Genomic DNA, 12,655 nt, shown 5'->3' on the forward strand with positions numbered 1-12,655 from the left:
TAACGAATTGGTGTCCTCCTCCTTCAGTCGATCGCTCATTGCTGAGCATCGTGATGCGCCCGCCTGTGACTTTTTTTGTAATTTTTAGCCACTTATGTCGGTCAGTGGCACAGTGAAGTGCGTGGCTCAGTCTTATGTCCAGATACTCAAACACTTGGTCACTCCATCTTTTTCGGCTACGACCTCTCGATCGTTAGTTGGTGTAACTAACTACTCAATTATGTATGTGTATAGTACGATACACCCCGCGGAAACTATACTTGTGTTCAATTTGTTGCTTTCAAATAATGAAATACGTGTCCTTATTTGAATTGAACAAGAGATACTAATTTTTTCCTCTAGCTCAAAAACTAGCTAAAAGTGCATCGATTCGGCTCAGCCTAAATGAATAACAAGTCAACAAACACACTTTTGCGTCTCTATTGTTCATTAATATTTACGAGTATAGATATGTGTATGAAGGTTGAGACAGTTGTACAGTGTAATACAAGGTCGCGCATTGTGCGCCTCACTAATCTTATCTACGTGCGTGCGTATCTAGGTGCGTCGATACAACAACAAGATAACTGACCTTCTTCCCGTCACGGAACTTGACGGTCCCCTCGATGATGGTGTTGTCGTCCGCCATCTTGTCTTCTCGCGTGGACCGTCAGGCGAAGCACATGTCGGTGACGCAGCTCCCGCCGCTGGTCTCGTCACATGGTCAGCTCACACTCCGCCTGGAACACAGGAGAACGTGCTCTGTTACTGATTGATATCAAGTCAGACCCGCAATAACATCCGGGAAAGGCGAGAAGTACACCCTTTTCTCTTATTCCGTGGACTGCGTTAGTTATTGGCTCTCGGCCCGTCTGGTGCGGCAGTTTTATTCAGATTTATATATTTAGTTTAGTACTTGTGTGAGGCAAACTTAGACCGGGAGTACAGCTGATTAGTACTTATCGAACAGCGTAACTCTGCCATTAAATATATACTTAATATTATGTATTTTATTATCTATACTTTATAATATTATAAAGCTGAAGAGTTTGTTTGTTTGATTTGTTGAACGCGCTAATCTCAGGAACTACTGGTCCAATTTGAAAAATGCTTTCAGTTTTGGTAGCTCATCGATTCAGAAAGGCTATATAACATCACGCTAAGAAGAATACGAGCAGAGCACTAATAAAGAATATTTCAAAATCGGGCTTTTTTCTTTTTAAGATCTTCCGTTGTGTGCGCTGTGGAAACGGTTAAAGTTTCGCTAAAATAATGTATGACAGAATTATTCCCCTTTAAAGGTTCTAAAAAAAAGTCCGCGACAGCGTATGTCTATATTTTAAGGTTGGCTCACTATAACCTTTTTTACGCTAACCAAATTTGTTCTAAAATAAAGCATTATTTGTGAAGGTTTTTTTATAAAGATGATATTCATCCTGATCCAAATAAATACGTTATTCATTACAAGTATTTTATTTAAAAGAAATTTGCCTTTTACATCATTTGATTTCATTGAGTATCTTACAAAATATCGCAGTTTTAAAATAATATCCCAGCAAAATAATGATCAAGCGCGTTATATTGATGTACAAGGCGCCGCCGGCCGGCCGGTGCGCGGCGGCACAGAATAAGAACAATAATAAGAAACACCCAGGTGTGGTTACGGTAGACAGCAGCTTGGCTCTGCCCCTGGCATTGCTGAAGTTCATAGGCGTCGGTAACCACTCACCATCAGATGGACCGTATGCTCGTATGCCTACAATGTCAATAAAAAAAAAGCTTTGAAAATTGTAGGTTTCTCGATTTCTCCAGGATCGATTTTGAACAAAAAAAAAAGAATGATCAGAATGGGTTCAAGCATTCTCGAGAAATCAGTGAACATACATAGATAAAAAATGGTGGTCGATTGATAGCCTCCTCTTTTGAAATCAGTTAAAAAGCGTGATTTTGGTACCTTAAATAACTCCTTAACATTCTATTATTCCAAAATATTTTCGCCTTCTACGTAAATCAAGTCGCGGGTAAAATTTAGCGTGATCCTAAAGTAACCGAAGAAGAAGTTCCGGGCAAAACCTAGTATTGTTCTATATTTAGATCTTGTAATATTATCTATTGCTGCAAACAGACGACCCATCGTTGAGTAGGGCGTCGCGCGTGTGAGCGGCGAGATGCGAATATCCTTGAAACGCAAAGACGGGCTAATAAATGTCCTAATCATTTTATCGGTGGTCATAAAGAGGCACAACGGCGCTGCGCTACAAGGTGAGTACTAGGTAGGAACTCGAGCACCGAACGTATGCAACTAATTTACAGAAACCAATCACACACATAATCAGCAGCAACAGATTAGATTATGTTGCTAAGGCGTTTTTTTACCGAATTTGGAAAGCATGAATCTGTGAGCCCTTTTAGTCTATGGATTGAATTGATATCTTTAAATCTATGAAAGCGGTTGAAAAAAAAAATAGTTTTTGATGTTTCTACAAATATCGATGAAACAGCTTGTACCCTTCTGGGCTTGACACTTTACAAGCTAACTCATGAAGCTTGTCCGCTTGTGAAATAAATCTTTTAATGTTTGTATGCCTGTTAGTTTTCACACGGCACCTTTTCAATTCTGCTGAACATATAAGAGTACAAACAGAAGAAGAAGAAGCAAGAACAACGGGACAAAGTTACCGAATAAATAATAAGAATGAAGATGACCTCTCTCTCGCATAGTCCCCGAGCGTGTGATGTGAGGTTCTGCTATGGCGGAGCTCACCTGCGTCGCTGCTTGCAGTAAATACTCTCTTGAAGTCTCACCGGGAGACTATATTGTGTATCGGACCGCACGCCCCGCTCTAGTGAAGCTGCGATATGTCGGCGCAAAACGGAGTGCACCCACAATTACAATAATTTGTGATATTGAACTGCCTTATATCGGTCTGTTGTTTATCCTGGATATCTCGTAGCGAGCTACCCACAACCTCCACAGCTATGCAATGACCGGCTTCAGGTGATTCCACAGAATTAGATAACAGCCCGCAGGACTGGCGCTACGTCACTATTTCGTGAGATGGCATAAGCCGGCGCCACGGCAACACGCGAGTGTGTAATTAGAAGACGTATTGGAAGCATGTATTAGTCATAGTCAAACAAAATCCGCCTAGTAGTCTTTTGTGTGCCTCTACGGACATACTCAATCGTACAAAACGAAGACAAAAAGTCCCAGAATTTTATTGCTATAACGATCACAACCTTTAAAACCAGAAAATTACAAAGAAATATTGTATCGACAGGATTTCATGTTCATTATAATAATATGCTTAGACTAGATGAACCAGTGAACTTTGTATCAATATGGTCAATACATAATACATTTTTTTTTCTGAATTATTAAATTTAACACAGTTATATACTTAATCAGTTGTAAGCTTTCTGATATACTGTTTTTTGTGTAATTATATGTATAGAGATGATGATTTCGCGAACACGTGACGTACACTTGCCCATGGGCGCAACAGGGGGATCCCAAGTTGATTCCGCAGACTTGCAGCGACTGGTCTTGCGATCTATTTATGGTCATTGCAAAGGCCAGACGCAGGAAATTGTAGACGCTTAACATCAAATAACAAATCTGTGGGAAAACATGATCCCCTTTGTATTTTCTGTTGATGATCTTGACCTTGATCACGGTTTTCATTAGTTTTTCACAGCCAGTCTCGTTCCGTTGCACAGTCGAGGTTCATTAATGTGACGCAGTTTAATCTTAACTGACCCTGCTTTTAATTGTAATTCTTGAGGTAGTAGTTCAGGCAAACCCAGGAAATCTGTGGGCTAGTTGACTACGTCATTTTGGTTTGGAGCTGTGTCAACTGATGTATAAGAAAACAACTCGCCTGGAATAAAGTTCTACTGGTCGGATTGAGACCATCGATATCTTTGTTTTTGGCCGCCCATATTGCTCGTTCACTCTGCCAATTATCGATTCTGAACTATTAATCGATGTCGGTAATAACTTGGCATTTTAAAACATTAAAATAGTAAATAAAGTTTTCGCGTACTGACAAATTAATGATAGATTTTTATTGTTATTTTAAAACCTCATCAGCTCATCTACCAAGCAGCACGTAGCTGAAATAGCATCTAGAATCAAAGCTTTGCATGTCCCTTAGAAAAACCGAAACCTCAGGTATGAGGCTCGGCACCCAGCCCGAAAAAAAAAGATCTTTCAGGTTAACCGATGCTTTTATATATATAGATCTACAACTATCAGTGAATGACATCGCAATCAACCCAATAATGAATATACATATTTATAATCTGTATTCTGTAAAGTTGATTAACAATTGATCGATAGCGGGGCGACATATCGTAATATTCGTCTGTCTGTATACTCGTGGTTGAACTCGTATATGATGGTTACAGTAGTAGTGAGGGCGCGACGCTGACCGGCTCGACGCTGACGGGCGCGACGCTGACGGGCGCCGTCTCCGCGTCCTTCTGAAGTCGTCTCGAGACGTCTGCTGCTCGCTGCTCCGTGACAAACGCAAAGGAAAACAGCTTCTTTTAAAAACTTAAAATTTTAATTTCAATGAAGACGCAGCTCTTTGCAAGACCGCTGAAGGGGCAACGTCAGGAAACTTTAACTTTCTTTTTGCTACTTTATAGTAACTAGTATATATGTACTTACGTACCTATTGCATGAGGATAACATACTACACAACATCAGTACCGTCGATATGCCATACAACAACAGGAAGTCGTAAAAGGCCTACTACTATTCTTCATTAAAATTCCTATTAATTATTTTTGTTTAACAAAAACTGTTGAATTTTCCCACCAACACAAACATTTTGTACACCTACTCGGAGGTGTTACTGCACTTGTGTTCTCTTCATGCTAAACGTGGTATAACTAGAACATAGTTGTTGTTGTTTTGAATTATTAACAATCCTCCAAACACCATCAAAGGAACGACCCAATGACGATCGTTAGTGGGCCCGTATTCCAAGTCGCTTGAGCAAATTGTATTGAGTAACGGCTCTCACACCTCTTAAACACGTGACGGCTTCGTTGTTGAGATAGACAGGACGGTAGTAGCGAGCTGCGCGGGCTCACACTACGCGCACCTACCACCAGTAGCGATTCCAATACGCTCCGAGAACGTTGTCACTAATTCTCTACTGGATTCATTAGTTTCATCACATCAATGAACATTAAGCGCATTAGTCAGTTTATGAGAAAGGGTAAAGCTGTTCTAAGCCACACAGCGAGAATATACAGCAACTCAACGTGTACTTTAAAGTATGTAGTAACTTAAGCAGCAGGTACGCGCTGCGAGCGCGGCAGCCCCATGTACCACTACCGATTGCACCGACCCCACCTCGAGGCAGCGCAGGTTCGAGAGACACCTCCAGCCTTCGGATCTTGCTGATGCAGTGCTTATCCCAAACACAAGTATAGTAATTAAATATTGATAACACAAGGTATGCAAGGGCACGGCGGTCCCTCAGCCGTTCGCTTGTTGCGTCTGGGGCGTGCGCACAGAACGCGCAGATCTATCTTTTTTTTCCTACCTAAGCTGATAGCCTTGAGAGGCTATATCAGCGTCACCTTAACTAGTAGGTGAGCTCACGGGGCTCAAACATTACGACGTTGCTAGCATGAACCTTAGCAAGAGCCGTGCTTCGCAAAATCTACCACCGGATCGGAAACGCGACCCACTGAGAAGATCCGGCGAGAAACTCAGTGGGCTGTGTCTGAGGGTTAATTTACTCGCCGAGCCCTTCGTCGAGCAAGCGACGGGTTCGATGAGAACGGTGACCGGGAGAACTATCTGGTTCCGTGGCTTGTATCGTTTAAGTTACGTTGCTCTCTTTTGCTCCTCTTCTATGGCGTCGGAATATGTTATTGCATTCTTGCTATATTTTTCTACCTCTTATGTTTCTGGTCTGCCATATACCGGAATGGGACGGGTTCTAAAATTTTATCTTAATTCTCATTCGCTAATCATATCGATTCTATTACATCGACGCCTAAGAAGATTAGGAAATTATAACAGTGTCTGAACAGCGGATGGCGACCATCCGATGGTTCGTCCGATATTTACTGATAGTTCATGAACTGGTATCATGCACTGGTAATTGTACAACAAGTAATGTGGCGAGCACGACGATACTGTTGCGGATAGTATCGGAGATGTGTCTGTTAGGCATGCGACTTGCAACTCTTTATCTAACAAGTAGGTAGGAAGGTACCTATCAGCGAGGCCAGCCGATAACGATCTGTCGGATTGTGAAGTATGAAGGCTGGTGGTATGCAACTTTATTTTTTATTTATTGCTTAGATGTGTGGACGAGCTCACAGCCCACCTAGTGTTAAGTGGTTACTAGAGCCCATTACATCTACAACGTAAATGCGCCACCCACCTTGAGATATAAGTTCTAAGGTCTCAATATAGTTACAACGGCTGCCCCACTGCTTCACGGCAGAAATAGGCAGGGTGGTGGTACCAACCCATGCGGACTCACAAAGGGTTCTGCCACCAGTAATTACGCAAATTATACTTTTGCGGGTTTGATTTTTAATACACGATGTTATAACTTCACCGTACAAGTCAATCGTGAACATTTGTTGAGTACGTAGGTATTTCATTAGAAAAATCGTTACCCGCCAGCGGGATTCGAACACCGGTGCATCGCTACATACGAACGCACCGGACGTCTTATCCTTTAGGCCACGACGACTACAGCTCCGACCGTGCTGGTGGTGTGGCACGTCGCGAGCCGGCACCACCTTATCCAGTTCTATCGCGAAGCAGTCACATTATTGCTCGTCACTAGCTATTTGTGAAACTATCGTTATATCACGCGCTGGCTGTATGTACTTCATGTGTCGTGTCGTCGCCGTGTCGTCGTCGTGTCGTCGTCCAGTCACACGAGTGTCGCGTGACACCGGTCGCCTAGCCGCGCTCGTGTGTATCTGCTGCTCACTACACGCACTACACTGATAACTCTCCGAAACTCTCATCTATCACGCACTTACTATTATGTACTCTGTTATCGGAAGTCAAGAACTTCATGTTATTTTGGATATAAACTATATTACACTTAATGCACAATAACACATGTAACGAACTTAATGGCCAAGGCATCCTTTACAATACGAACAATTGACGAATGATGCAGAACCTGCTTGTGAATATAAATTCCAACCACTACCAAGACGCTAGTGCCCAATTACTGGCAGAACCTTACTCTGCACGTCGGTATTCTACACCGTGCAGTTCTGGCAACGATTTTATTATAGGTCGTATGTTAAAAAGTGATCTTAGAGCATACGCCTTTGAGTTGTCCACTTTATTCATATACAACAAAACTGGTTGACCATTTCGAGTCGTACTGTGCAAAGATGCTCAAGTCCATCAACCGAATAAGCTGTAGGAGCTGTAAGAACTGTTAACTAGAATAAAAGAGGGAGAGGTAGCGAGAGAGAGAGAGAGAGACTTTTGTATCTTCATCTTTCACAATATCGCGCATATGGTTGTTTACAGTCATAACTAAACAAATATACAATGATGTAGTGTTTATGACAAAGTTTATCTACTTTAAATATCAGATGCGATAAAAGTATTTATTTTGATATAAGGATCGAATTATCAATTTTTATTCTATATACCCTACCCGCATTGACTAACGCCCGCTTACGTTTTGCTCCTCTGAACTTGAGCGTGTACCGCCCACAGCATTTTCAATTTTTTTTTCCTACTTAAGCTGATAGCCTTGAGAGGCTATATCAGCGTCGCCTTAACTAGTAGGTGAGCTCACAAGGCTCAAACCTGATGACGTTGCTAACACGAAGCCTAGCAAGAGCCGTGCTTCGCAGAATCTACCACCGGATCGGAAACGCGACCCACTGAGAAGATCCGGCGAGAAACTCAGTGGGCTGTGTCTGAGGGTTAATTTACTCGTCGAGCCCTTCGTCGCAAGCGACGGGTTTGACGAGGACGATGACCGGGTCGCATATATACACGTTCCAAGCAACAACATTCGGACCATCGGTCTACCGAGCAATATCACTCGCTCGGTGGAAGATATTCCCTTCGTCGTTAAGCCTTCCAAAATACATTATATTAGGTCCAAAGTACATTATAGGTGAAACTCCAACGGTTTTTGCGGCGCAAGCCAGAATAGCTCGCAGATGGTAGGTTTTTTCCTACTAACTTGATACTTATCGTTATATTTTGGACCATTCACACTATTTATAAATTAGAGCCTTTTTTATGCTGATGTGTAAGCTCTATTATTGTAAAGTTCCATCAAAATCCATCCAGTAGTGTTTTTCGTAAAAGCCTAACAAACATACATCCTTGCATTCTTACAAATTTTGCGATTATAATATTAGTAGGAAGAAGGATTTAGATTCATTGTACCTACATGCACTAAACACACAACGTTCTATTTTTCATGTACGACAATAACGTGAGCAATCCATACCAAGCTGTCTGACAATCATAAGCCAAGGGTTTCCGTGAGAGTGTATGTATGTGCAAATTAAATTCAGTTTTACTAAATCATTATTTCCTTCTAGAGTAAATAAAACTGATTAAAAAATAAAAGAACAATGCATAAAAAAGTATTTTTTTAAAGCATTTTATCTGATTGCCGTTCGTCGATTAGGTACTCAGAGAGGACACGCCGGAGCTGATCTGATAGCCGCTACCCAAGTACCTATCTCAGAACTATTTCATCTAAACATTAAACTGCGAATTAAATTTTTTTTATTGCTTAGATGGGTGCATGAGCTCACAGCCCACCTGGTGTAAAGTGGTAACTGGAGCCCATAAACATCTACAACGTAAATACCGTCACTCAGCTCGAGATATGGGTTCTTAGGTCTCAGTATAGTTACAGCGGTTGCCCCACCCTTCAAACCGAAACGCATTACTGCTTCACGGCAGAAATAGGCAGGGTGGTGGTACTTACCCGTGTGGACTCACATGAGGTCCAGTAAAAATATTCGATAATATTAAATAATTTACGCTATAGATTCCTCTGACACATTTTTATAATGTACATCAGGTAATCGCCACCTCCATCGTCATTCTCAACTCAGCTCCATTTTTTTACTAGGGTCATTTCACAAAGATTTCATATTTTTACGTTGAATGATATTTTAACATTTTCTATTTATAAATAGCCAAATACCAAATAGTAAATAGCATCATTTTCTCTTCTGCTAGCCAGCAACAACCGCTCGTATTAGCAACACACGCTGACGGACGACAATGAACTCAATGAACTTTAAGTTTGTGCAGCTAGCTAGTTTGTGGCGCCCACCGTGGGGCAGCACCGCACGCCAAATTATCTTATTTAAACTTCCTGATAATAATTAATTTATTAAGCATTTTAGATAAAAATTAATTTATTAAGCCTCTAGCGTATGCTAGAGGCATTATCGGTCGCATCATTAATAACAAAAAATAATATTATTAGAGTTGTCCATGTCTTTCATAAAGTTATAAATGTATCTTCGTTTAAATTTAAAAAAAAAACAATACATAATCTAATATTATGAAAAGATCCCTACCTAGGCTACGTAGAATATGTTTCTTTGTGCCTGTTCACAACCACACCGATCACTACACTCTGTGTGACTTCACTTATTTAAATTCCAAAGAACATCACTGAGATCGTATCACAAAGTAGCACGTAAAGTTCTGTATGGGGCGGCGAAGGCGACGCGTGCGGCGCGGGGCCCTGCGTGAGCGGGACTGCCGGAGACCAGCCCTCGGGACCTCAACCACCCGGACGGCAGGGACGAGGGGAAAGCGGAGAGCGGGGGGCATGGGGCGCGGGGTGCGGGGTACATGGAGCCTGGAGTCTTCGGGGAAATTTTGACGAATGACATTTTCGTAATGCTACAGTTTGAGAGCGTCGTCAGCGGCGAGGGCGCGGCGGCGCGCACGCCATGCACTCCGCTAATTGCGCTTTTAATGAATACCGATGCGTCGAAGGGAGACTCCCTATCTGCGTAATTGGCAAAGTTATCGCCGCCATCGACAGACTCGCTCTCTAGCTACCGACCACACTCTCGCTTCAACAGACTTAGGTCCCAACCGACGAACCACGGAGACGAAGAAAACGATCAACTCCTCGGTGCAATATGAAACAAAAAATGGAAACTACAGAAGACCAAAAGACAACTCATTCTGATTAAATTTATTAACACCGCCGTTACTACGAGTATTTATGAATCTTTATATCAGTGTAGTTTAATGATTGTACTCCACTTCAATTGAGCCATATTCATATTCTGATTTATTTATAGGTAAATGTTGCAAGCATTGTTTTTTTCCCAAATTCCTATATAATTTGAAGGAAGATATAAAAATAGCAAGATTGTCTATGTGTGATCATATAATGCAGTTTAGTAATGAATTAATATTGGAAACAGGTGATTGTTCCGTGCGTGTGCTAGTTTGTGTCCGACTAGTTGCGGCGTCTATTGATACATCAGCGCCGCACGCACCCCACGCACCCCACGCGCTCTGCTCTTGCTTATTGTTCACATTCAGATCGTATTTATCGCTCGGTATAATATGCATTATCTGAAGATATTATAACTTTACTATTAAAAACGTTATTATAATATTTTTTTAGTTGTACCATATTTAAAAAAGGAATGAAGCACGCGTACAGGTGGAGTCCATTAGTTTAATACGTTCGATCATCTTATTATCAATATCCCGAGCAGGGTTGCATTTATGGCATCGTCGGTCTTAAAATTCTTCAAAAACTCCTTTTGGTATTATTAACTCAAAATAAAATACGCTTAACTCTAAGATATCAGAAGTGTAAGTGCACCGAGCATCAACACACGAGCACTGAGGCGATATTACAGTTTAGTAATTGATCGCTTGTATGATGCATTAAGCGGCAGTAAAACGTATTTATAAGTACGTTGAAGGAAGGATAAAGGTGTGGAGGTGGCGGCGGCCGCGGCTAGCGCGTGTTGCTTCAGGTCGCGAGTAAACATCATTATACCGAACACATTTATCGAGATCACGATACGAAAACGCAGCAGAGAGCGATACACACGTACGGCACGGTGGGCCGGCCGGACTGCACCACCGACACTAGCAGTAGCAACGTGTCGCCTCGTCACCGCCTCCCAACCTCCTCGAGCCGCGGCTCCAAGGTCGCAACTGCATTAATTACATTATGACACCTGTCACTCCCCGCACCCCTCCCTCCGTCATAAACGACGTGCTAATTTTATAATACGCTTATTATCATTGATGTCATTATTTTTTAATTAATTTTATATCAGAAATTATAATACGTAGCCTAATCATATATACATACTAGCTGTGCCCGCGACTCCGTCCGCGTGGAATAGTGACTTTGGGCAGCAGTTTTAGGACATATCTTTTGGTTTATAAGCACCGTCATTTGGGTATTTAGAAAAATCTAATTTAAAGTAATGCTTCTCTATACACGACATAGACGTAGCCATCGGGGATCAAAGCATACAGGTTGCTAGGATTGCTAACATGTGACAGAGCTACATAACCGTGTGACCGAGTTGACTGTGTGAAAAGCAGTTAACACTTATATCTACACCCACAACTTTTAGCGTCTGACCTTGGGCTTTATTTATTATCATCATGAAGCATAGGCTCGCTGGAAACGCGATCGGTAGTGAGTTGTGCTTCCTGTTATTTTAGTGTCTCCCGAAACCGGGCAAGCTTTTGCTGTCCGAACCCTCTGAGAGCTCAGACGGATTTCCCTATCAGTAAAGGTCTCAGACTCAAGCGATAGTGCATGAGCCTCGCAATCGGCAGAGAGACGTGCTTCTCGTTCTTCAAGTGTCTCCTGAGACCAGGTAATTGCTGTCCGAGCCCTCTGAAAGCTCAGACGGATTTCCCTATTAGTAAAGGTCTCAGACTCAAGCGATAGTGCATGCGCCTCGCGATCGGCAGTGAGACGTGTTTCTCGTTCTTCAAGTGTCTCCTAAAACCGGGCATTTGCTGTCCAAACCCTCTAAGGAGCTCAGGCGGGATTCCCTATCAGTGAAAGTCTCAGACTCACGCGATAGTGTATAAGATTCACGATCTATGGACAAGCTTGCGTCACGCTGTTCCCTGTTCACCCTAATTCGAGTGGTCTTTTTTTGAGAACAATGTGAACTCAATCGAGATTCTCGCTGAGCCGAAGTTTCTCTAACACGAAACCTCGCCTGACGTTCCTGAGATGTAATGAGTATTGCCTCATGACCTGCTTCAGATTCCTGTGATCGAACTAATTTCATCCTTTTAGCATTGCTGCTGCACTGGGAGAGGTTGGATCTTTTTCGAGGCATTCTTACAATAAGTAGTACCTACTAACACAACGTTGTTTGGTAAACACGTACTTATCATAAAACTAAATTATAAATACTTACAGATTATTATACAGTTTAACTTTATTACAATTTTTTTATTATTAATAACTATGAAGCCGTGTCAACCTAATCTTTTAACTATAGAAAGCAAACGTGCCTCTGGGTTAATTTACTCGTCGAACCCTCGGCTCGGCAAGGAGGCAGCGGCGCGGCATCGGCGCGCTTTGTATACCCGCGCGGCTGCACAGACGTAATCATTCCGATAGAGGCACCCGTCACGTGCGGACGTGCTCATCGACCACTCGAT

At 42.2% G+C, this 12,655-nt stretch overlaps 1 protein-coding gene across 4 annotated transcripts in view; it reads right to left on the reverse strand.

Annotated features, from left to right (window-relative positions):
* LOC101738302 (uncharacterized) overlaps positions 1-11,166 on the reverse strand; it is a 47,643-nt gene extending 36,477 nt beyond the window's left edge. Inside the window, exons 1-3 of one of the 4 annotated variants that reach the window (XM_062677067.1) lie at positions 10,926-11,158; positions 9,553-10,573; positions 572-719 (exon numbers count right to left, since the gene is read on the reverse strand). In XM_062677067.1, coding sequence (XP_062533051.1) covers positions 572-628 — 57 coding nt within the window. In that variant the 5' untranslated portion in view covers positions 629-719; positions 9,553-10,573; positions 10,926-11,158. Of the gene's footprint in view, positions 1-571; positions 720-1,933; positions 2,932-9,552 lie in introns of those variants that run through there. The other 3 variants (XM_021348314.3, XM_062677068.1, XM_062677069.1) reach the window with 3 other exon arrangements.
* Positions 11,167-12,655: the final 1,489 nt, after the last annotated feature.

Source organism: Bombyx mori, chromosome 3 (genome assembly GCF_030269925.1).
Source record: "Bombyx mori chromosome 3, ASM3026992v2".
Classification (NCBI taxonomy): domain Eukaryota; kingdom Metazoa; phylum Arthropoda; class Insecta; order Lepidoptera; family Bombycidae; genus Bombyx; species Bombyx mori.